General features: G+C 36.7%; 1 protein-coding gene across 1 annotated transcript in view; it reads left to right on the forward strand.

The window, feature by feature from the left end:
* The window catches only part of COG5 (component of oligomeric golgi complex 5), a 185500-nt gene that overhangs the window by 132792 nt on the left and 25842 nt on the right, over positions 1-26866 (forward strand). Inside the window, exons 11-14 of the mRNA XM_063396871.1 lie at positions 7095-7176; positions 9440-9644; positions 10344-10505; positions 12488-12587. Coding sequence (XP_063252941.1) covers positions 7095-7176; positions 9440-9644; positions 10344-10505; positions 12488-12587 — 549 coding nt within the window. The remainder of the gene's footprint in view (positions 1-7094; positions 7177-9439; positions 9645-10343; positions 10506-12487; positions 12588-26866) is intronic.

Raw genomic sequence — 26866 nt, forward strand, 5'->3', positions numbered from 1 at the left:
TATGATAATTCACAGATGGGAAATTATACTCATTAAGTTCTAAATTTACAGTGTGGAGGAAAGAGAGACATTTGTAAAAATAAATATATGTCCTTTCAGCATCTTCTTACATTCTTGTCTAATACTGAAGGGGGGTATTTTCATTCTCGTTCCTTGAATTTAGATTTAATGTCAGATACTAAATAGTTATAATAAGAACAGAGCTGAAGAGATTTAATTTCTTTTCAGTAAGAGCAAAGTTAATTAGTAGTTTGATATGGGTTTTTAAATGAGGTAAGCTGTTTTTATGTTTGAGGAGACTTGAAATCAGTTTTCCAGGCTTTAGCATTAATATTACTGTATAGTACCAGTGAATATAGATCTTCTAATACCTTTCCTTTGATGATACCGGTACTCAGCCCACTATTGTTCAGTGGTTTATTAACTTACTAGTAGCTGTTAGTGAAGATGGGTTATATTTTTTGAACTGGGAAAACGAGTCATTTTCATGTGAGTGAGAAGGGGTTTAGCACATGAATCATGTCAGTCTGTAGTTTCTTCTATAATCTTGCAAGCAGGCAACATCAAATCTAAATTTCAAATCTATGCAGTCAATGCATCAATCTGAGTAACAGTGTCTCTTCACACTATTAACAAGTCTGCTTAGGTGCTGTAATACCATGCACTAAAGATAAAAGGACTACTGAAAAAAAATAATTAGACAAGTATAAATCCCTCCCCCCCATTCATTCCATACCAGTAAAAGAGTACTGATCTAAATACTTTCCTTGGCACCAGTCATTGCATAGAAGGTGATTGAGTCTGCAGGCTCTCCCAGTTGTGTTCTGAAACTCAGCTTTTTATCAATGTGGGATAATGGGATTATCAGTGAATGGCCCAGCTGAATGGCAGGCCCAGAAAGTGGTGATCAGTGGTGCAAAGTCTTGCAGGTGGTCGGTAGTGTACCCCCACAATGGGTCAATGCAAGGCCCAGGTCTCTCTTAAGACTTCTGTGAGTGATCTGGATGGTGGGCCAGGGTGTACCCTCAGCAGGTTTGCTGATGACACAACACTGGCAGTAGTGTCTGATGCTCCAGAGGATCATGCTGCCATCAGGAGGGACCTCAAGAGACTGGAGGAATGTGGAGGAATGGTCTGACAGGAACCTTTTGGAATTCCTGGGACAGAGAGCAGGAAGAGCTAACACTGTCCAAATGTCTCCTGGCACTGGCCTTATGCAGTGTTATTAATGTGCATCGGGGGAAGTTTAGGCTGGACATTAGGAAAAAGTTCTTCACAGGAAGAGCGATTGGCCATTGGAATGGGCTGCCCAGGGAGGTGGTGGAGTCAGCATCCCTGAAGGTGTTTAAAAAAAGACTGGATGTGGCATGATCTCACCGTGAGCCTAGCTAGATAAGGACACTCGGAGACAGGAGATCTGGGTTCATCAGAGCAAGCAGGGCAGGAGAACCACCCTTTGTTTATTCTTCCTATTGTATTCCTCTCACAAGGTGACCATGGATTGGAGAGTGGTTATTCCCACCTCTCACCGCATTGGTCAAAGGGACTGTCACACAGTCTTGTTTGTCCCAGCATGGAATGTAAAACATGTCTATGTTAATAGAACATAGCTGGTGTTTACATGAAAAGAGCGTGAGAAGGTACAAACTTCTACTTAATATGAAACGCTCAGCTAGCTAGGAAAACTCATGGCAGCAGCACGCAGTGCCATGGTTTAGTTGACAAGGTGGTGTTAGGTCATAGGGTGGACTTGATGATCTCAAAGGTCTTTTCCAACCTAGGTGACTCTGGGATTCTATTTTACCATCTTAAATGTTTTATTTAAAATTATTATGGGAAAGTTGCACCATGTTACTGTTAGTGCCAAGTATTGACAATAGTGACTTTATGGAAATAGTTGAAATGAAATAGTTACACAAAGTGAAAATGTTTTTAGTGGATTGCTGCTTATGGCCCTGATTCAGCAAAGCACTCAAGCATATTTTTAATTTCATGTAAATAAGATATACCATGGAGGTCAAACTACCTCTGTCTATTATTTTAATAAGGATAAACTTTGTCTCATTCACATACACAATAAAGTGAGCCCTAGAGTTGAGAAAATACAGCACCATTTGTGGTCTAGCCTGCTGGACATATTTTGTCTGATTTATGGGTATAATTTCCATGAGCAAGTAATTCCTCTGTGAATAGTATGTGTGACTGTGTACCAAATTTTCAAACAGCATGAAAAAGGGGAAAATTACAGTGGCTGGGCCAGAGTGCAGTCTGGTTGTTGTGTTTTTCTATTTTACTCTACACAGATGCAAGTGGGTTACCTAGAAATAACATATTTTAAAGTAGCTAAGTGGTAATAATCCATACATCTTTCAAAAATGTCTTTCCATTCCCCTGGTTGTGGCCAGCTGTCCAGCAGGTCAGAATGCCAGAGGGTTGCCCTAGAGTATGTTACTGGGCAGTTGTTCAGTTCATTTCTGAAAATAAAGAATTAACAAGAGGAAGACAGATCTAAACTGTCTTGCACTGCCTAAAGAATTGCATAGGCACTACTAGATCATGTAAGTGCCTGCTCAGCTGTTCAGGTGTGGGGAATAAAGTGGTCACTGGTCACAGGAACTACAGAGCCAGTATTTTTAATGTACAGTTTGGGTTGGTAGCTATTAGTTTATGTAAGTGTGCTTTAGGCATTGGAGCATTTTCACAACCGATTTTTATTAGAAAATAGCCAGTTCCATGGCTGATCTTACTTCCCCACCATTTTGTAGTGGTACAAAGTATGATTTATGTGAAGATTTTCTGTGCTGTGAGATCAAAATAAAGCTGCGAACAGACAGTAGCATTAATTCAAACATGCTGCGTTAAATGGAGCTGGTTGGGGGAAAAGTTCTGTTTTGCCATTAAAATCTTAAAATTGCTTGCAATTAATGTTCATAGATTTAATTTGGTTATATTTCATGATGGGGAAAAAATATATATGTCAACCTGAATCTTGCTTATCATGAGCTTTAGATACCATCAATTACAGTTTACGGTTCTTTTGCTGAAGGAAAAACATATCGCATGGCAAGAGGAAATAACATTTTATTTTATGCTAAAGTGCAGTAATTTACTTCTGGGAGACTTTCAATTATGTATGGATGTTTTCTGTAGGCTTTCTATGTGCGCAGTGTGCACCTGAAACAGCTTTGTGCCAGATAATCACACCTCTTAGCTTCCAAAGGTTTATGTATTCTCTGTGTTGTTAAACATATACACTGGGTGGGGGGACAGTGTGACAGAACAGTGACCTTTTTCCAGTGTTGTTGGCTATGGCATAGGAAGCTGTTGGAAAATGATTGCTACAGAGCTGAAAAGATAATCGGATGCAGTTCATTACTCATCTTGTCAGCTGCTCCTGCTACAAGGGATTGTATCACAAGATGTTAATCTGCTTGTGACTAGATTTCAAAGCAAGCATTTTTATTTTGGAGGGGGTGTAAATAATTTAACATCTTTCAATTCTATTTCATTTTCAGAAGCCAGGGAAATGGAAAATTCCTGATCTAAAGTCTCAGAATATTAATTAATAGAAATATTAGTACATCCTTGTGGGTTATTTTACAAATATATGATGATATGCTGCAAAAAGCTATTTAATTGCAGAAGTTGTTCTTTTTAGACTAATTATGAGGTAGTGTATTCCTTGAATAGTGGAAGTTCGTCTGCTAGCACACCGCACTGTGTTCTGCAAGACAAATACTAGACACAAGACAGATTTGGACCAAAAAGAGCCCTATCTACACATTAAATCACTAACGTGGATGTACCCAGTGCTCCCATACATTGTCTACCACTGAGGATATCTGGTACAAGTGTGGAGGAGGACTGTGTTCATTATTTACAGATGGGAAGATGACAAGAAGGTAATTTTAGCTAGCTGATTTTAGTTTCCTGAGAGCAAAAGGCCCAAAAGAGCAGTTACTTTCTGGTACTGTGGTTTGCTGCTCACAATGCTGTATGTGAAGCATAGGGGAAGGCTTATAAAATTTCCATTACATGAAGATGAGCCAGTAGATCTGCTTTGTACATTTCAAGCAAGCAGAACTGCCTTTTCCTCTTCCAGCTTCATCCTGCCTATCATTTTAAATCCTTAAAAAAGTTGTCCAGTACAAGGGACATTCCTTTAATTTCCTGCCAGAGAAAAACATTTCTTTTGTTACCCTTTCTGTGTTATTTTTAGTATTGATTATCATCAGATGGAATTGCATGTTACATTTTAAGCAGTTAAATTATAATTCTCATAAATCTAATAAATGCAATCCTTATTAGAATACATTATTTTTTTAAAAAAGCAGTGAGAGATTTAAATGTGCTTTCAAAAGTCATATATTGAATTAATGTGTAAGCAAAAGAAATTACAGATTTAAACAAAATAAATTGTTTCTGGATGCTCATGGTTGCATATGGCACTTTTTACTCCCTCAGGAGTATCTAGTGCTAATGCCTTGCTGTATTCCAGTTTTGGTAGCTACAGTCCACCCACTTAAATACCCCCTGGTGTATGCGTAGGCATCAGTATTCTCTAGTTCCTGCCATAAACTCTTACGTGGTCTTCTCTGTGCTATTAATCAGCAGCTATATTTCACCTCCTGGGAGACTCCATCTCAGCACTGGACAAACTGAAATCTCGTATCATATGTTATAGAAGCAGCCAGCACTCTGTAGATGGTGATTTTAGTTAGTTCAAATACAGGGCATTTATTTTTTCCCCTAAACATTTTTGGCTGAGTAGTCAGTCAGTAGGAAATGTTACTTTTTCATGAAGCTTTTCCCTTCTGTGTCTCCTCATATGTAATACAGTTGGCTAGCTGGGCTATGAAGGCCTTCTACACTACAAAATTCTGATACAGTTTTTTGTACACCATTCACCCAGGTCAGAAGACACAGCCTGATGAGCAGAGGCTAATTGGTATGGCAGTGGCTGCCTATGCAAATGTATGCATGAGAACATATGGGTGTATGCCTGACTTTATATTATATATGTACGTAGAGATACAGAGAAAAGTTACATATTTGCACAATAACATAAAATGTCATCCCATGTTACCGTTACCTGTCACCATGTTGAATCTGACAAGATAGGAATGTTGGTGTGGAAGGGTACATGCATATTTGTTTTGTGGACCCTTTAATCACTGTGTTTTCTGCTGAGACAGTGACAGAGATGTAGACTGTAATTACAGTAATGAAAAAAAGGGTTGTTTAAAAGTGCTCTCTAAATATTTTTGCACCTCCATTAGATTATTTAGAATTTGAATTGAGTTACCATGCTCAATAGGCAACCATTGTTCCAGGCTGGGATAGAAAATATGAAATTTATTTATTTATTTATTTATTTATATAATTATTGATTTATACTTGATGTGAAAGGCCATTTGTTTTATAGTAGTCTTCATGTTCTAAATTTGAAACCGTGAAATAAAGCATTTAGTAATGTCACATTTATGCCATAGCGATAAATTTACCAAAGAAAAGAGATTTTATGCAGTGAACCCTCTGAATAGTTTTCTGATATTCTGATTTTACTTTCCCCATTTATGAAAGTCACATACAATTTTACAGAAAATACAAACATAGCTATAAAATAAATTACTTCAGTTTCTAAATCCATCATTGTCCCCAAGCAGCCAAAAATGAGATTCTGTAATCCCAGTTTATTTTAGCTTTCAGTGTTAATTATCATACATTTTATGAGGCCAACAGCATAAAAGATGTTCTCTCTCAATTCTTAACACATGACCCATAAACTTTATCCTTCTTTATCTTTAGAGATAAGGAGCAGAGTTGGATTAATTCCTCATCTAATTGCAGAGCTAGTGATGATAAACCTATTTTTTATCATTAGTTTTAGATGTATCACTATACCTTTGACTAATTTTCAGGTTTTATATTAATTCTTTAACAAGATTTTTTTTAACTGAAACTTGAGCTTGAACTTGCAGTCTTTCAATGAACAGATCTTCAAGAGGGATGCAGTGGTACCTGTTAATGAATGACATTGTAAAGTTATTCATTGCTTTGCCCATTATTGCCACTGCTAGTGAAAAGAGACCATTTTTTTTCCCTTTATCATCTTAAGTAGTAGTAATTCATTTTGGAGTAGCAAGACCTTAAATAGAATAGATAATCTCCATCTTTTTGTGCCACTGCTGGGCAGTGCAGAAGTTAAAATGACATTTTTTTCTTTTCTGGTTATCATTTCAATAGTGATTTGGTCAAACTGGTTAATGCAGCAATAGGGTGAAGGGATGTCATGTACATCATGCAAGAAAGAAAATCGTTGTGTTCAGAGTGGGTTTTCTCTTCCCATGACAATACTGAACAGTCCTCCAGGTAGCAGGCAGGAGAGGGTACCTATCCTCATCTCCTGGAAGTTTTCTTTCTTCCTTAAGCAGAGATCAAAAATCAGCTGTAATGCTTGACCCTAAGTGCCAGATGTTGGAGGCAGTAGGGACAGAGCCTGTCCCTGCACATTCCCTTTGGTGTGCTCCCTTCTTTCCACTGCTGGCTGCAAGCCCTGTTGGCACCAGGCAGTGAAGAGTCAGCTGGGAGGTCCATGGTATTTTTGTGTGTTTTTTGTTTTTGGGAACCCGAGCTGCTCTGTGTGCAGCAGGCAGTGGGTTTAGTCCCTGGCTGGAATTTGCCAGCACGTGGTGATAAATAATAAATAATTGCTATAGTGTAGCCAGCACGAGAACTCCCACAGAATGGGAAGGTCACTGCAGTGCAAAGAGATTTTCCAACACATCTCCTGAGGTGTATGTGCTGCTTCGGGCTGCACTCACACCCCTAGAGAGCTGGGAGCATTTCTCTCAGACTTGGAGGAAAATACTTAATTCAAGACAAGACTAAAGCTTTTATTTTTATTTTCTCCAATACTTCTTTAAAGTATTTTTTATTTTTTCCATACTGGAGGGAAACTTCTCAGATTTCACTCACTTTGTTTTTATTCTCAGTGAAGAGGAGCAGCCTTGACTGGAAGCATTTGTGTTGCTTGAGATTCTTGGAAAAGAGTATGTTTTGAAACTTGTATTCCTTTTGTCCCTTGCCCTCAGGATGGCCAGTCTGATATTTTGTACAAATTTTGGACTGCAGTAACCCAGACACTTTCCTCTCAGTTTCAGTCAGCAACAGACTGTAAGTATTCGGTATAAATGATTTGTAATGTGTTCTGTAATTATTTTGAATCTCACTTTTCAGTAAGCCCTTGGTATCTCCTCTACCAGAACTACAGCATTGGTTCAGTCAGCACAAAGTCTGTGTGTTTAAAATCTCTGGCTTTGTAACAAGACAGAATGCTCCTAAACTATGGTTGAATTTTCAGAAAGAAATATTTTCTGTTTCATTAAGTAGTTGTTCTCTAATAACAAAAAGTACTTTTTGAGTGGTAAAATGTAAAATGGTAGTGGAGGTAAAAATGTTTGGAATGGTACATTATACTTCCTAAAGCAAGTGGATTTGTGAAATTCAAAATTAGTCATTCTATTCTAAAGATAAATTCTTAGTCCTTTCTTGTTAAACACTGATTGGTTGTAAAAATTTCAGCCATTTTTTGCATGCCATTATAAACAGGATTTTAATTACTTCAAAATTGTCCTATATAAATACAGATAAACAGCTGGTGTTCTGACTAAACACAATTTTCTCTACATGTGTAATATGTAAATAGCTGATACAATCAAGAAATATTAAATATAAATCATGTGTTAACATAAGACAGTTCTATTACAGAACATGCTAATGCAGCATGCAGTTGGATCATAGGTGAATTTGGGGCTTTCATAAATACATCTTTCACGTTTACATAGAGTGTTTAAAGTTAATCTTTTGCACATAGAGGTGAAGTGCATAAGATGTGCATTTATCTTTGTGATCTCAGCTATTGCACTGGCCCTTCAAAATTTGGTCCTTCCAGGCTTTATAGCAGCAGTATAATTTTGAGGAACTAGCTGGTGGATTCATGTTCAGTGGTTGCTAAGTAACTAGATGATCCCAAAAGAAAATGTATGCATCTTGTGTTAAAAGATATTAATTTTACTCTTTGCCTTACACATTGCTTTAAGAGCAGCAGGTACATACCCTGAGCCTCCTGTGTTCAAACTGAACACGTGCTACCTGTTCCCAGCACTCATGGTTAAAATTGTAAAATTATGACATCAGTTAATGGGACCAGCCCACACTACAGAACTGAGGGAACTCTCACATTTTTCAGCTGTACTTTTTCTAACAGCTGTTCAAAACAGTTTTATTACTTACAGTTCTTAATAATGTGTTTTATATAAACATCTATGGGGGGATTTCGATGTGAATGATGTTTTTATTTTGCTACAGGTGAGTTTTGGGGAGACAGATTTTTTTCATTGAAGTGAGGCATCTACATGAAAATGTTCATTTTTAACATAAATTTCTGGTGACTGAATCCACTGACATCTGTCGGGTTTTGGATCATATAAATCAGAGGAAGACAAGATGTCAGAAAAAATAGTGTAAAAATAGGAATTTATGGCAGTTTAAAAGGTTTGATATTACATTATGATCTGCTTTTGTGAGGTTGGGACAGGCTTTGTAAACATAACTTCATGACCTAAAATAACTCTGTGTTTTATAAAAAATGTGAATCCTCCAGTATTCAAAATTATATATTTGAATCAAAAGCACAGGCTGGTTGAAATGGGGCAGATGTCTGGAACCTGAAAAACCTACAGATGAATGGAACAGTGTTAATCTCCTAATGTAATGGGAAATCTATAGAGTATGAGTGATGTTAGATCAAGATTAACAGTTGTTAAAGCAGTTGTACATTTGTTTCATTTCCTGTTACTTGTGGCAAGCCTTTCAAGGCTGAAAATAATGCTGTTTTTTCTGCTGGCTTTGCCATTCTTTGACAAGTTTAGGGATTGCATATTAACTACCTTGTTTTAAGAAGTTCATAGAAGCATATGCTTTCCTCATCACATTTCTGAAGACTTTGGTTCATAGGAGTTATCTTTGTCTGTTTTAAATTGTTATCTTCAAAGTTGCACAGCCCCACACTTATCCTCCGTCAAGATATTGTTAGCAAATCTCTAGATTTAGAGAGTTCCAATTACACTTCAGCCTTAAATGAATGATAATAATAATTAAGTTTGATACCAAACATTTATTATACAAAATAAAGTAAGTTTTTCATATGCAATCTTCCAATTGTGGGTTTTATACTGGTGCTTTACATCCTTTGTCAAGTGCATTTAATATTATCATTATGTCACTTTGAAATTAATTATAAATACTACATTATTAATATTAAACTTAGAATAACATTGTGTAACATTGATATAATTGCAAGGATAGAGGTTGTTTATAAGAATAAAAAATTAGTTTGAACTTAGCATTGTGTGTTGCTTACTGCTTTATTTTGCAGCCTCTATGTTTTTGAAACAAGCATTTGAAGGAGAATACCCTAAATTACTGAGGCTTTATAATGACTTGTGGAAACGCCTCCAACAATATAGTCAAAATATTCAGAGGAATTTTAACACAAGTGGAACTACTGAACTTTTTGCTGAGCTACAACAAATGGAAGAAGATGCACAGGACATATTCATGCAAAAAAATGAAGATTATGAGTATGTATTATGAACTGTAAGACTGTAAAATATAAATCTTTGCACCCTGTAAGAAAACAGAATATTTTTTTAAACTTACTGTTATTCAAATTGTCACTGCAGGAGAATTTTAAAGGCTTTCTTCCCCTTTTGTAGTTACTGCCTTAATACTATTTTAGAGCTGTAGACTTTTCATTAAGCTAGATATCTAATAGTGTTGGGTTGTCTTCTCTTTCACAAAGTCTCTGACTTTTGAACAAGTTCTATCTTTTTGTCTCTTTGGGTGAAAAAAATAGGAAAATGGTGAAAATTCAGTTTTGTATGCATTGTGATTACAGTATTAGCTTTCTCTTAATGACACTGCAATCACTTGAGTGTGACAAATGCTCAGTTGTTGTGATTCACAGTTTTTAGTTTATACATCATAGAATAAACATAATCTAAGTGATATAAGAAAGATCAAACTGAAACTTATCAAGCCTATTAGGACTTCCAGACTTATGTAAGATAAAATGAATATTTTATATGAGAATTGTGTTGACTTAAATATGTTCTTGAGCAGTCAGTGGGAGACTTATCAGAAAACTGTTTTTCATATGCATATGTTTAAAAAGCAGAAAGGAAAAAATGTTCAGTATTGCAAAGTTTGTATGTCTGGAACAATTTAATGCTATTGTGTATTTTAATTTAAAATGTAATAACTTTTTCTTATATGCAAAGTCCAGAAAAGGCCTTGAAAGATTCACTGCAACAGTATGAAGCTGCCTATCTGTCAAAATCCTTGTCTCGGCTGTTTGACCCCATCAATCTTGTCTTTCCTCCTGGAGGTCGGAATCCTCCCTCTTCTGACGAGCTTGACAGCATCATCAAAACTATAGCCAGGTATGCACATATAAGGCATTGTAAATGTAATACTCAACAGGTATTTTTTCATAAGTTACAGTTCTAGAAAGGAGACTTCCTTAGCAGTAAATAGTTGATTACTCTTTAATTATAAAGTAGATTAGTGCAAAAATCAAGTCAGAATTTAGGATAGGATAAGATAAAATAGAGTAACACACAGTAGAACAGAATATTTCAGTTGGAAGGGGCCCACAACGATAAATCCAGTCCAACTGCATGAACACTTCAAAAGCTGAAACATGTTAAGGACATTGTCCAAGTGCCTCTTAAATAGTGACAGGCTTGGGGCATTGACCCTTTTCCAAGAAGCCTGTTCCGGGGTTTGACCACCCTCTTGTTAAGGAATTGATTCCTTACTGCTGAGTTGGAGCCTCACCTCATGCAGCTTTGGACCATTCCCACACCTCCTCTCACTGGATCCTGGGGAGGAGTGCTCAGCACCTCCCTCTCCACTTCCCCTGCCTAGGAAGCTGTGGAGGGCAATGAGGCTGCCTCTCCTTTTCTCCAAACTGGACAAGCCCAAACCATTTGCTGTCCCTCATAGGACATTCCTTCCAGTCCTTTCACCTGATCTGTTGCCCTCCTCTGGACACATTCAGATAACACCACATTCTTCCTAAATTGTGGGACCTTGAACTAGACATGATGTTCAAGGTGAGGCTGCACCAATGCTGAATATAGCAAGATAGACACCTCTTTATTATTATTTATAATAAATATTTTATTATTTATTTCCTGTATTTTGTTTTTCTGGAATAAATGAAATTTTAATACAAGTTTTAATGTTTAAGCTTATAAAAGATCAGGAAGAGAAACTATACTGTAAATATCTGGTATCTTAATTATCCTGACTGTGTCAAAGGGAAGTAGTAGTTGCTTGGCTGGAAGTGATAATATCTGGTGTAAATACTGTGTTAGAGTAAAACAGCAAGATAATAGGTAAAGATGAGTATTCCAGGTAGAATTTGTAGAATGAGATACCTAAATCACCAGTGGTGGATTTTCCCTCATAAGGTTTTGGTAACGACTGCTCTGTTTGATAAAGTCTGAAAAAAGATGGGCAGTATTCACAGTATTTGTGTGTGTGTATAAAATATTAAATATTGAAAAAGTACTTCTGACTGGGAGCTACAGGTGCTCAGAACGTCTGTTGATGTGGTGACTGATAATATTTTGCTCCTCGCAAAAGAGAAAGGAAAACAACGTGAAAATCATGAAATTTCAGCTGAGTTTTCCAGAGCAACCTTCAGCTAATGATATTTGGGGCCCTAGAGAGTTCTCACAGAAGATTTTTCTTAGTTGAGATGCCTAATGATTCTCCAGATCTTGAGAGAGGTTAAACTCACCATTAGCAAAATGATGGTTCTTGTGCTTGCCTGTCTTTGGCAGAGCAGCTTTGAATGCATCCCCAGCCGATGGAGATCTGGAGATGTTCATGAACAAAAAACACTGGAAGTGATTTAAAAGTCTTTTCCTTCTTCGTTTGTTCCCTGTCATTCCTTGGGGGCCTCTTTTACTATAAAGGATTGCCTAAAACACAGCTTATTAGTTGTGTCAAGCTAAGGCATCCCCTGGGTATTTCTGCACAGCTCATGTAATTCCAGAGTTGAATGACTGTGTATTCACCTGTAATGTTTGAAGGCTGCTGCCAAAGCTTGAATGTAGTTAATTGCTGTCAATATTTTTGAATGGCTTACTAATAGTGATTTCATACTGAAGTGTCATTCCTAAACTTTGCTCATTTTTACTAGAATAGGAACACTGCACATAAAATTCCCAAATGACTTGTTAAATTGTAAACTGAATTACGGTGCGTGGAAAGACTTGGTTGTATGTGTTACTCTCTCTAAATTGACGTGCCGCGTGACTCTGTATTCATAGTTAGTTCTTTATTGATTCAATACAGCATTCAATACAGCACTGTTTAGTTGTTAATTAAGATTTGTAATCTTTGCTTCCAGTGAGCTAAATGTGGCTGCTGTTGATCCAGACCTGAGTTTAGCTGTGGCCAAAAATGTGGCGAAGACCATTCAGCTTTTTGGTGTAAAATCAGAGCAGCTTGTAAGTAATTTAAAATTTCTGAAAACTAACATTTTTTCATGTACAGTGACCTGGCTTTTGTAGATTTAGAACATAACAGTTAAACAGTCTTGACAGACAAAACCTTCCAATGGGCTTTCCATTGTATTTATGAACGTTATCACTTAAATTCTGCCCTAGGACAAACTCAGTCTATTGATAGCAGTAAAATTTATCTGTATAACGTCAAATTGAATTTGCCATATTAATTTTTAAAAACTCAAAATTGTAGTTGTCATTAAACAAAATCATGACCTTTAAATTAAGTTCTTTATTAACCAAGATTTGATACTACATCAGTTATATGATACAGCAGCTTTATGGTATTAAAATCTGGACTATTCAAATATAATTTTTTTATAACTTGCAAGAAATCTGAGATTTTTTTTTCCATATATTTATTATTTGACGTATATTTAACTGACCTTTGATTTGTTTGCATTTGTCATATATTTCCAATAATTTACCATGCAGTGGTATCTAGTGTTAACCTGAATAGAAGAAGGATCCCCAAAGCCTTATCCTTTTGGTAAGAGCCTCCAGAATGCCTATGGATAGCACAGTGAATTATGTCATCATACAAAAAAAAATTTCAGATGAACAATTTTCTCATAAGAACTGTTGCTGAAATTATAACAGTTTTCTTATGAAGAGATGAAAATAAATTTTTGCAATATGCAGACCCACCAGAAATGACTAACTACTTATATTTGTAAACAAGATTTTCACTTAATAAACAACATTAATTCTGACAGCAGACTCAGACTCCAGTAGCATTCATTTACTATGTGTCTTTTTAAAAGAAAGATGCTTTCTAATATTTTTTGTTCCAACTGGCTACAAAACATTGCAGCAATTTAGTTAGTGTTGTTTCTGTTTACCTTTTACATTTCTGCTATCTCAGAATAGCTTTGAAAAGATTGCAATTCAGTAACACATATTTTGTTTACCTTGTCTGTTGGATGAATTGTCTTGTAAATTTGCACATTTAGGTGAAGCAGAGATGAAGACCATAACGAATATTTTAAATTTTAAAATAAAAACAAATGTTAGCATTATTTTGTTAGCTATTTAAAGCATAGTGCTTAAGTTGGATCTGCTTTTAAAGATACCAAATCATAGCTTCATATTTTCAGAATGAAATTTGCGTATGACAGAAATGAGGATTTTTAGGAGGTTGTGACAGTCATCATAGGTAAAAAAAATACATTGTTGTCTATATGTCATGTAATATCAAATAGTGGCATTCAACTGGAAAAAAAAGAGATCTTTCAGCTGTGACTGTGAAAGTATCAGGGTTGTGCTCATCGTCCCTGTTAGAGTTTGGCCAGCGGATTCTTTGGAAGTGAATGTTCTTTTGTGATCAGACAGCTGGGAAATTCTTTAAGAAACACTGAAAAAAGCAAGATACTTAGAAATAAGCTGATAATATATGATTTGCGGCTTTGTGTTAGCTAACCTTAAAGTAAAAGAATGTAGGAGGAAGGAAGGAATATGAGCCCTTGAACTTCTTGAATCTGACAACTGAAAATGCAAACTTGAAACACTGAAAAGCTAAGTGATGGGATTGGCCAAGCTAGCAGGATGAAAATCAATGTCCTTGAAGCACATACCTACAAGTTTTAAATTAATATTAAGAGTATTGCACAGCTACCCTTTTTTAAAACTTCTTTCTTTCCTTGCTGATAAGACATTACAAATTTAAAACCCAGAAGTGCTCAACACAGTTGCTAAGATATGTCAGAGTCATCTTTGAAGTGCTGAAATATCATTCCTAGCCTCCAGCTGCCTCTCCAGCAGGGCATGGCTCTCTCACTTGTCCTGTGCCATGCTTGCCAGCCCTCTGGATATAATCTAGAACAACTTAGCCTTTTTTTGGTGCCTATTTTTGGGCAGACAGATTGAGCTTGAAATGTGCACCACGTGTGGAATAGGAGCTCTGTCAGACAGCACTGTTTCATTATGTTTTAGTGGTTTAGCCAAGAATGCAATCTTAATTCAATCTTGCAATCCAGCCTCCCACAATAGCTTGGAGTCAACAATAGTCCTCCTCTCTAAAGCTGAGAAGGACCATGGAACATTTCCGCTCCGATGCTCCATGTCTGATAGCTGTAGTAGAGCAGTGCTAGAGATGGAAATTTAATTTCCTGGATGAATTTGAAATTGAGTTCTCTTCCAAATTAAAAGTAAACAAAACCATCTCAAAATTCTCAGTGAAGGAAGATGGGGGCAGGAGACTTTAAAATGTAATTTTTTTTTTATGTCGTAATATTGCAGGTATATTTTAAAGGTGAAGAAGCTCAAATGTGCAGTTCTAAAAAGGCTGAGACATTCTGATGTCAGGGGTTTTATTTCCTCAGTTTCACAAAACAAGGAACTCAGTGAGATTTCATTGCTGTTTCACCAGGTATTCTTAAATAGACAAATAACAAGAAAAATGTTACTCAAGATTCAAAGGCTTTACCTTTGAGTGAAAGCAGCATCTATCAGTCTATACATACAGTCCTAAAGCAAAAACTAAGATTAAATGGCCTCTTCCTGTAAATCCAAAACATTTGTTTGTGTTACTTGTGGCTTTGTACCCTTTTCATCCTTCCCCACATCACGAACTTGCTGCACCTGAGACCTGTGCTTTTATTAACCAGTTCAGAGAAGATAATCTCTGGAAGCAGCAGTATGTAGATATATTCTGCTGTAAGGTGAATCTTTAGTCAATCCCTTGCTGATGCTTGATGTGGTTGGTGTATGTCGTGCAGCGTTCAGAATTATTGTCCTAATTTCACTCAGTGTAATTGCAGATGTTCTTACTGTACAGAGTTTGAATAGATAATTAGACATTGCACTAGATTTAAAAAATATTTCTGTTAATTTAAGAGTATTAGCTTTCATTTTCACTATCCATCCTGTGTTTTGTGATGCTGAGAAAGGCTGCTTGGTGTGTTTTCTCTGTGCCTTTATAATTTTGTTTCTTTTTATTCATGTTTTCCTTAAAACAGATAGGCCAGACATCTTCATGATTACAGACACCACCAGATTTCTTTTTAGTCACTATTTCCACATCCTTCTCATTCCAGATTGGAAAAGATATTAACAAATCTGACCATCGTGTTTTGGATAAGAACAAAATTTTCCTTTTCTCCATTTGCACCTTGTAATCTAGTGCATAAATTTTAACAAAAGGTCTATTTACTGAGCCAGATTTTGTTCACTGGCCAATTTTTCCTGCAAGTGAAGCAGCCTAGATGAAAAAACCCCCAACTTTTCTCCTCTATTCGGATCCAGAGGAGTCATCCATTCCCATTTGCAAATACCTTTAATCATCTGTCTTGATTGATACACACAATGTGTTGTGTTCTTGTTTAACTGGCCACATCAGGAAGATTAGCTCTTTCATCAAATACTTACAATAAGTACAGTGAAGGGAAGGGATTTGTGAGAAGGCAATAAGTTGCGTTTCCTGAAAAAAAAAAAAAGTTGAGTAATTCGGAGTGTTTATGAGAATCTTAACAAAAGATAGGGGCTCATAAATTCGCTTTCTAGAGATAGTTTTACACATTTGTGTAACTGATAGTTGAGAAGTGTAAAAGAGAACTTAAAACTCACCCACATCTTTATTAAATGCCTTTGACATGGCAGTAATTGGGTGGCAGCATCCTCTAGTGCAGTGATCTTAAGATTTTTGGTTATGCATTCCTAGCAATATAAACTTCTTGAGCGTGCACTCTCATTATATGTGTACTTGTTTATTTATAACTTTTATACATGTACTGTTGAAATTCTGATATTTTTGTCACGCACCCCATTTTGTCTTGCCTAATCCTTGTGGTGCATGTGCCCCACTTCAAAGACCACTGCTCTAGAGTAATACTGTGCAGTTATCTTCCATAATGAGGGAACAGACTTGGGCTGTTAATTTTTTGAAAAGATGCCTCATTGACTGCAGTCTTTTGAGTTCATGTTTGGTTTTGTTAATATGCTACTTTATATCAGAATGCTCATTTATTTATAGCAAATTAAAAAGATGGTACTCTAGTGATTGAAAGTGAAACAAAACTGTGTTTTCCCGGTTGATTACCTGTAATTTTGTCATTTACTGAGCTGAACTTTGAATGTAATTGAAATGTTGTGGTTTCTCTTACAATTAAAAATCCTTTCGTTGCAACTTCACAATCACTGTATTTTTGTTTGCTGTTCATAGAGAAGTCATGAAACATTGAGGGTTAAAGCTCTGGAAGTTTACAAGATGTCTAATTTTGCCAACAAGCAGAAAAATAAATTGCAAGATCTGTTGTCCATATAGACTGAATATAGAAGAACACTCCTTGGTCCTCTAGTCTATTCCCTTCCCAGCACAGGACTGTTTGAAACAATACTCATTGTTGGGGCTTTTGTTTCATTCTTTCTGGTTCAAGAATGATGATTTCAGTTACCTGAACGTACGTACTGTATGTTCTCTTACTTTTGTGCTGTTTCTATTCAGCTTGTCATGTGGGTGGATTGAAATACACTAACACACCCACCAAGTGCACATAGCTGAAATGTGTTGTGCTGCGAACATGAAGATGCAGTTGTTTAGAGAAGGTGTGATTCTCCTACTTTGTGAACCTGGAGACCTTTGCCAGTTTCCTCCCCAGAGTTACAGTCATCCTGTCAGAATATCTTATTAATTTTGATCAGAGTCCCAGAGCAATCCTTCCTGCCTCGTCTGATGGAGGCTGTCTTGCTGACTCCTCCCACCACAGGGCATCACTAGAGACATCCTCAGAGACCACGTTATTGTTCTTTGGCCAATAAACAAGCAAAGAGTCATTTGCAGAGGCAGGATTGTAAAAATGAGGTTGCCCGCTCGCTTTTCAGAGCAGGTGGGGGCGATGATGCTGGCAAATTCTAGTGGATTAAACTATTTTAAAAACATTTCTATATGAGGAGATGGTGTGCTTACATGATTTAGGCAGACACAAACTCACTCTACTGTGTTGCCAGATGGCAGAGCACATTTTAGCTCCACTCCAGTCCATACTGACCAGTTCAGCTGTGGCACCTTGCTGAAATACACAGTCACTCAGCCCGGAGCACAAGCAGAGAAAGTTCATGTCTGCTTAAAGTACAGACAAAATAAAAACCTGCATGGCCATACTGAACTAGGCAGATTTTTTTCTAAGATTTGGGTAGAAAAGGCTAAAATCAGTAGAGCTGTGATCGCCTGTAATTGGAGTGTTTCCTAAATATGGAATATTGTATTTTTTGAGTAATAAGTGTATCTAAAAAAAGGGATCTTTCCAGCAGACAAGAGGCTACAGGCAGATGATATAATGGAGATCTTTCCCACAGTCAGACTTGTAAGCAATCATGGAGAGGAAGCCCTGAAAAGGTGGAGATGGAGAGTGGGTGTAATGAGGGAGGAAGGAGTAGAGAATCTGAGTTATTTTTTTATTCTCTTAACTCAGTGTGGTTGAACTGATGGTACATATCTCACAAAGCTGATGAATGAGGCAGAGGTCCGAAATACAGGCTGAGGGCAGTGCTCTGAGAGAGCTGCTCACCTTTCCCTCAGCTACTAAACTGTTCTTTAGAGCTCAAGGTAGAGGCTTGGCTTCTCATCAGCATTTTAGCCTGGGCAGTGGCTGTGGTGTTTGTGATTATCACGTTTGCCACTTGGAAATTTTTAAGCACTATGCAGAGAGCACAGTCCTTCCTGTCATTCTGAAGAATTCTTTCCCAGTCTTCTTAAGAAAACATAAGACAATCCATGGTGTATTTTACGTGTTTCAAAGTTAAAATGCTAAAAACCCAGTAATAAAAGCAAATTTTGAGATTAAAGAGAATACATAAGTGTCTCAAAAATTAGAGTCACTGCACCAAGGTTCAAATAGTTGTCACATATCCTCAAAGAGCAGGATATTGAAACACCTATTGGTGACCTCTACTACTGGACATGCCATGAGGCAAAATGAGAGAGAATTTGTTATTCTGATCCCAAAAGTGTGGATGACTGTACACTTCAGACATAAGAACATTTGTGAGGATTTTCCTGGGTGAATGACATTCTGAGATTCTGGATTGTTTTGAGGGAAAAGTCAGCATCAGCTGACGGTATCTGTGATACAGAGTAGGCAGTCTCTTTCTCACTGTCCTGGATCTCAGTAGTATATTGAGATTTATTTATATTTACTTGAGTAAATATTTGAGTTATATAATGTTATGCATGGTTCTAGAATGTGCATCATTTGCAGAGCACTGGAGCAGTGGATATGAGCACTAATACAGTGGCACAAAAGGTTTCTTGGGAAATAACTGGGAAGCTTTGATTTAGCCTGATCTTGTTTTTAAATACAATGGTGAAACTGGATTTCAGATGTTGTGAAACAAGTCTGAATATTTAACTGGCTTAATGTCTAAATGTAAAGTGACTCTAACATAAAAGTTCTGTGATTAAAGTTAATATACATTATTTCTAGATTTCTGAGGGTTTACTGAGATCTACTTTTCAGTTGAATGGTACTAGATTGTGTAACTAGGACAGTGTTATTGTAAAGTATTATTATCTGTCATAATGATGAGAAGCATGTGCTTGATGACAGATTTTTTTTAGTGCATTATAATTTAAGAAAGTAAATACCACAAAAAAGCAGAAGTAGCAAAGTGTAACAATTCATTGTTGTGTCAACCTCTTCTTCAGAGGCAAGCACTATGTACATGCATATCCCAGTCACTGACTGCTTGTCCCCAGATGGTCTGGGTTTGCTTTTCAAAGGGAGTATGGGAGTTGAAAACAAGTAACTGTCCTCAGAACAGTAAATGTAAGTAAGTAAATGAGCTTGGTCTCATCTGTGTGAAGGCAAATTTATATCATGGAGACTTGTTCTGATCAGTGCTGGTCCACTTCAGGGGTCAGCAAGACGTGTTTGCTTTTGCTGCAGCAGGGCTGTGTATTGAATTGCTCCATTGTCACCCTGGTGTTTGTGTCAGTGTCTGCCTCTCTCCCTTCAGAGCACAAGGTCAGTAAGGGTTTGTGGCTGACGCTCAGGACTTAATCTGCCATCCCAGCTGCAAACATCCCTGTGAGATGGGAGGGGAACAGTGATGTCTGTTCGAGGGAGCAGAGGGTTGCCAGAACCACCCCAGGGCACTGTGGACAGTGGGGCCAGGCAATGCCTCCCTGGGGAGGGCTCCCCTTCCCCAAAGCAGTGCCCGGTTGCCAGAGCCCTCCTGCAATAGTGTCTGCAGGATTGCCTCTCCTGAGCTGCAGCTGGAGGCTGGGGAGGGCAGGAGCTGGCCCAGGCCAAGAACTAATGAGTGTCCTGCCAGCTCAGCAGTACTGACAATCCCGTGCCACATCCAGGGACCTTTCCTGGCACCCTTTAATTTATTATGCTATGGGTGTAGCCAGTAAATGACTGAGACTGAACAAGAGCAAGATGCAAAATCTCTTCAAGAGGAAGCTTAAAATGCTGACAGATTGGAGTAATTTTTTCTTGCATCTGGAATTTGTACTTCCTTCTGCTGTAAAAAAATCTCTAGGGCAAAAGTTAGGAGATGTGATTTTTTTCTGTAGTAATATTGCTTTTGGCCTTAAGATTTTCTTAGATTCCCAGAGCTTCAAAATATATGCTTTCCAAAACATGTTTTTCTATCTGCAGTGCTTGTCAGCTGTACTTGACTTATTTTCATATAGCATTTGAGAGTTTTAAACCTTGAAAAGAGTACAGTTGTCTGTGACATTGTGGCTAATTGCCAACTTAAAATACTACTGGATGGGTGCAAGAAAACTTTTGGATATTAACTCTTTAGTGTTCAACCCTTTCTTCAAGTAGCCAAGTATTTCTTTGAACCAACTCAGATGACACCTTTTTGCATGTCGGTGCAACCAAACCCTTCTGTAATTTAATATTCTATTTTTAGTGAATGTAATGGATGGAGATACAGGCTGAAGACTATCTATCTATCTGTCATGTTCAGATATTTTTAGAGCACTGATCTTTGTAATGCTGATCAGCACCAAATGTATTACATAAGATTAGCATCAAAATATATACAATGGAAAGTCAGCTCTGCTGCAGTTGTTCTTAAATTATTTTTAGTATTGCCCACAAAACTTGTATAGCTCGGTGCATTGCCCTGCCATTGTGCTCAGTTTCTATAGGAAGCATTCTAAAAGATTCATTTTATCTTTTCTCAGACCTTTTCAGTCACAGGTCCCCTTCCTGACGCTTCAAGTAAGATAGTCAGTGGTGCACATTATGAAGATTTTAATAAATGCCCACTTTCCACCAGGACTGAAACTGAGACAAATTGTCTCTCATTGTCCTTCAATCCAATTTATATTTAACTTGTGATTTGCAGATGCAAGATTCCAAATTCTGTTTTACTTATATTCCTAGCTAGTGTTGTGTTCTTTATTGGTGCTCGGGTGGCTTAGTCTTTTGCAGTTACCCATAATGATATTTTCAATTTTCAAATTTTAGTGGATACTCAGAACTAATATCTTCTCATTAAATATATCTGATTCACTAGCCAACCATTTAGAATGGATTGGAGTAGATGACTTGGGAGAGTTTTTGAGTTTAGAGGCAGACTATAAGAAAACAGACCATATTCTTCTTACACCACTCCTGAAAAAGTATTTTTGTGTTTATAATTTTCTGAAAAAACTGATCCTTTCCTTTGAGTATTTTTCAAAACTAGTGTGTAATTACTGAGGTTTAAAATAGATCCCAACTTTCTGCATATCCATCCCATCATCATAACTATTTGTAGCAGATGAATCTTGATTTTTTTTCATATCTTTTTCTTAGTGGGTTTATGGTGCATCTGATATATTATAGTCAGTAGAAAAAAGTTTGCTATTTGTTTTTGGTGATGTAGTTTTGAAGCTGTAATGCTGTCATGCCATGTCTTTACAGATCTACCAAGATCTCTCTTCCTGAGAATGCAATTAAATGTGCTCTGATCTTGGTTTATATTACTACTGTTAAAAACAATCTCTACTTTATTAATGCTTGTCCTTGGTGGCTTGTAAACATTGCTGCAATAAAGAGAATGAGGAAAGAAAAGGCTAGAATGCCAGGTGGAATAAAACCACAACAATTAATTCAGCTTAAAACAGAGCTGAGAAAGAGACAGTCTGTACAAGGAATTTTTGTAATGTCATTTGTAGAAGAGAGTGTCTGTCATGCTTGATCAGGGTGATGAAGATTTAAAAAGCTGTTTTCAGGGGGTTATTTAGATGATAAGCAATATGAATGACATATTTTTGTCCAGAATCTAAAGGGCTAAGTACATTAAAACTGATCCAGGGACTATATTGGAACATCTTGGCCTAATCAGTGAAATTATGAAAAGTAGAAGTGCAAAGGAGAATGGGATTTAAAAGTTAAAATATTGCAATGAGAAAACACTTGGATGAGAAGGATTGATCCTTGGTTTTCTCTGACTATTCATGGAGATAGGATTTTATTTTCTGAACCTTTAAGTCTGTTCTTAGTGGTTGACCAGGAAAAGGCAGAGAGGGACTGGATTAAACAACTTCTCCATTGATCTTGCCCCAGTCTGTCTAGTGGCAAGACAAATATCCCTAACATGTTGCAAGGAAGAAAAAAGTTAATACAAGATGGCTGTAATTCTGATTTCTTTTAGGGAAATGAAAAGAATAAAGACCTCATTTATGGGGGAAAGCATTCATTGAGTTAGCATGAGTCATATATATTTCAAGGAGAATGTACCTTACACTACCCAAAAGCATTTTTGGCCCTGTTAATTTATACAAATTCCTCAACTGAAATATGCTGGAGTAGCAAGAAAATGGATGTGAGCTGCATCTCTTAGGATGTTTACTGATATTTATTGACATAACTGTGTGGTTTGGGGTAGCTGTGTTGGTTTTTTTCCCACCCATCCTGTTATGTGACATAGTTAAATTCATCTAGCTGAATAATTCAATCAAGTAGGGGAGAGCAGAGTGGAGGGGGAGAGAGAAAAGACTTCCTGGAATCATATTCTTCCAGTGAAGGGATAAAAATGCACTGGAATTCTGGCATTAGATTTAAACCCCAGCAAATTTATGAGGCCTGTGATGGTTTTGAATTGAAAAGCATGATGAATCCTTATTGTAATGACATAAAGTGAATTTCTGATTGCTTTTTTTATTATGTGATCATACAAGAATTAATCCATGTCTCTTACTAGGTGGTGTTATATTAAACTGTAAGCTTTCATTTGCGGGTGAATCACTATTCAGGCCATATTCCAACAATGAGATTTGTCTGACAGTTCCAGGGAAATGTATCTCGTCCTCCTGTCTAAATGTCGAATATTGTGAACTTTGGAGGGAAGCAGGAAATCTAATAAGCTCACAAATCATCAGGAACAGTAGTGAAATGACACCTCAGGAAAGGTTTATGTAAATAACGGGTCAGTAACAATGGTGTAAGTAATGTGAAAGATTATATTTTCCCCACTTCTTTTTTGAGATACATGAATTAATTGTATTATGCCAGTACCTTGAAGACATGGTATTACTGTCAATGAAAAACTTGTATCTATGCTATTTCAATGAGAGAACCCAAAAATACAAATTCAATGTTTGGCATATTAAAAGAATTCATTAATAGGTATTTAAATAGAATATGTGGGAGGCTATTATATAATAAAATAATTTCAGAATAATTGCTATTTCACTGTACAGTAATAAAAGCTAAAGATGGCATTAGGTCTAATTTAAAAATAATCAAAAGTCAGGTAAGGTTTTGTAATTTATTTTTTTGATGGAAAGATAAGAGCTTTGTTGAAACACTCATGAGGAAGTACTTATATTGGTCAGAGAATACTTAGAAATGTCTATCTGATAAATCACTTTAAACAGTTTAAACTTTCAAAACTGGAATTAAAAATCTGGAGGAGAGAGTTACATTAAATAACTTCATGAAGGATTTTCTTTTTCTCATGTTGTCTTTTGCTGGTTAGATCGTGACTCACATAACAAATGTGTGATTTTTAATATTTTTTTTAAGACATACTGGCTAAACTCCAGAAAAAATCATCCAAACATAAAAGTCTGGTTTTGGGAGTACTGTGTACTTCATTTTATCTTGCTAGGAAGTTGGTTAAAAGACTTCTTTAGGTCTAGTATGTTATTTTGCTAGCATGTAGAAAAAGAACGTGATTGCACAATCCTTACAGTATTTTGTTTGAGTAAGCTTCAAATTATTTCTTAGCAAATTAAATTCTGTGATTCAGAAAAGGACTTGGTTAAATGCTGAGATATATATATAGATAGATATAGATATATGGTAAAGGATTTGGAATTTTTCAATTTTGGAACAGCTCTAGTGAGAGTTGGGCCATATAAAGTTCAATTATAAACTTGTGTGAGGTGGTAATATTCTAATCTCAGTTAATGCTGGATTGGTAGTACAAAAGGCAGATGGCCATTAAATAAATTGATTGTATTTTTTATGTGTAAGTGAATATCACCCTATCATGTTGAACCTCTCACGTGTCTTGGGGATGCATGTGTCTGCTCCTCACCTCTGGAGGGGCATTCTCAGTAGCTGATTGAAACCAGGAGCTAATGGGATTACATATAAGATATGATTAATCATTCAGTCATTAATTTGGCAAGCATGAAAAATGCAATAAACCATTACAGTCAGAGGTATCAGGATCAACACACATTGTCCTTGAAATCCTCCTCAGGCTTGGGCTGGCTGCATAATAGAAGGGGCATCATTTTTTGTAGTTGAGAAATTATTCCAAATGCTTCAGGTTTAGGATTTTCTGAGATCCCTTAAAGGAACTGGTTTTATAAGTGCTTTTTGATATCACAGTTGTTTTAACACAGCTCATTATTTAAGCACCATGAACCATTACTCACTTTTCATTATTTATACAGTGCTTTTCTTCTCAGATGATTCAAAGACTTGGAGATAAATCCTGTCTTTTCTGTGACAGAAAGACCATTTGCTGTTTTTCTTCCATTTCTTTGGCTTTTGAAAATATTAAGGAAGAAAACCCAAAACAAAGCAGAGATACCCCTGAGGAAATGGTTCAATGATTGCTGCTTCTTCTAACATGAATAGTATGAGCATGATGTTAAATCTTTTTTCCTGGTCAAGGATGGAACAGTCCTTTCAGATTTTTCTTTCCAAAATAATGATTATGTTTTCTATAAGATTTTTAATTACTTCACCATAGACCTCCTTTTCTATATTTCTAGAATATTAAATTTTCATTTTTCTGAGGAAGCTAAAAAAATATTCTGGAAGCTACAAGAATGTCCTGAAGGTGCAATATGCATGTTATTATGTACATTTTAAATTATTGCCTGAACTCACAGCTTATTCCTTTCCTCATGTCGTGAAATATTTCTTTGCAAAATTAGAAGCCGCTCCAAGAACATGAATTCTTACTTACAATTTATTCTTAACTTTTAGGGTTTTGTTTTTTAAAGCGGAACATTCATATTAATTTATCCTCATCCGTCAAGGACCTTATTTCCACTGACACATTCATTCAACTCTTACACTTCGAACCTCTAAATTATGTCTCTTCTTTTTGCAAATTACCCTCTAAATAGCTAATACATTAAGTGGAATAGCTAAAGGAGTTCAGATTCTTCTGCATTTTTCTGCAAAATGGTGCTTTTTCTACAAAAAGTAGCGAACTGATTCTACTAAACTTTTATGGGTTTTATGTGGAAAGAGATGATAAAAGGTTCCTTCTGCAGTGTGGAAAACATTAAACCTAATCATCCCAATTATTTGTAGTTTATGGGAGAAATCCCAGGGCCAAGCCCTATTGACTCAGAAACTCTCTAAATGGATTCTGTGCTTTGTAATAAGTTGTTATGATCAGGCAGGAGGCCAAGTACCAGATGGATTGATTGCCTTCTGCCAGAGGTATGGCAACATCAGCTGCATGTATTAGGAATGCATTTATTGTTGAAAATGCCAGCTTGACAACTGGAGTTCAGTTTGTGCTATCAAAACACTCTTTAGTCTCGTGATCCCAGAGTTAGATTGAATGATTTGTTGAGAAGTCCTACTTTAGTCTTATTTTAGGATCTTCTCCATGCTCCTAAATTATGATGATGTTTCCTGCTCTAAAGAAATGGGTTTGCTGAGGCTGTTTCAGAGAAATCAAATAAATGGAGCTTTCCAAAACTGTCAATAAGGATGCACAGGAGAGCTTAGTTGCCAAGTGTGAAACTAAAATTTTTCACAAGATAGTTAATCTATGAAGGGAATAGTAGCAAAGCAGTTCACAAATCAGTGTCTCTTCTGGGCTGCCACCTGTTGAAAGAGGGGAGTATTAGTCACTTTGAAGCACTAAAATATTACAGGAAAAGATGTATCAATAGTCTGAGCTTTCCTGCAAGAAAAAGACAAACTCAGTTTGCATTTTATTTATAACCCGAGGGAGAACTGATGATTTGGTTCATGGCCTAATCTAAATTCTACATTCATTGCTTCACGGTGAAAACAAGAATTTAGTCCCAAAGCAGTCTTATCATTGGCCGTATCTCAACATATGAGATCAAATCCATGCTGTCAAATTTTATGTTTGTTCTTAGGCATCAAACACAGAAACGTGTCAAATCCAGGACACTTAATCTGATTATTTCAAAGATGTATTTCCAAAGCAGGTCTGTGCAAAGGGGTGCAAGTAATTTGTAGGGTGAGAATGCATCTGACATGAGTACTAAGGATCTGTGCTACTGCTTTAAATTCCCTTTATAGCTAATGAAGGTGCACACAGGGTGCATGTACTCTCTTCTCAAAGCAGGAGTTTTAACCTAGGTAAATTACTCAGTGAAATTCTTACTTCTCTGCTTCATGGTTTCCTGGATGTGCTCAGGTGAATAATTTGTGAAATTTTCTGCACTGGGCAACTTACTGACCCAAAATGAGGCATCTGCACTCTCTGGAGGTGAAGCAGCGTGACCATGTAGGTGTACAGAGGGATACAAATGAAAAACTGTATTTCAGAAGGACTTCTGAATTCAGTGAGAGCACAGTGCCAGTCATGGCTTACAGCTTCTTGACTATATCAGGCTGAAGTAAGTCAAACAACCTTATGTCAGCTTGTTCCTCTTCACAATACATTTTTTGTGCACTGGCTTCTGCAAATGTCCTTTTTCGTTCACTAAGCTACCTGACACCAGTCTACTGCTTAGGTCTCAGATTCAGTTGAATTAGATTTAAAAACCCCCAAAATTCTTCTTTGCAGCTTCCTCCAGCTAGTCAGCTGCTGGATTGAACCTG

The sequence above is a fragment of the Prinia subflava genome, chromosome 4 (assembly GCF_021018805.1).
Source record: "Prinia subflava isolate CZ2003 ecotype Zambia chromosome 4, Cam_Psub_1.2, whole genome shotgun sequence".
NCBI classification, from domain to species: Eukaryota; Metazoa; Chordata; class Aves; order Passeriformes; family Cisticolidae; genus Prinia; species Prinia subflava.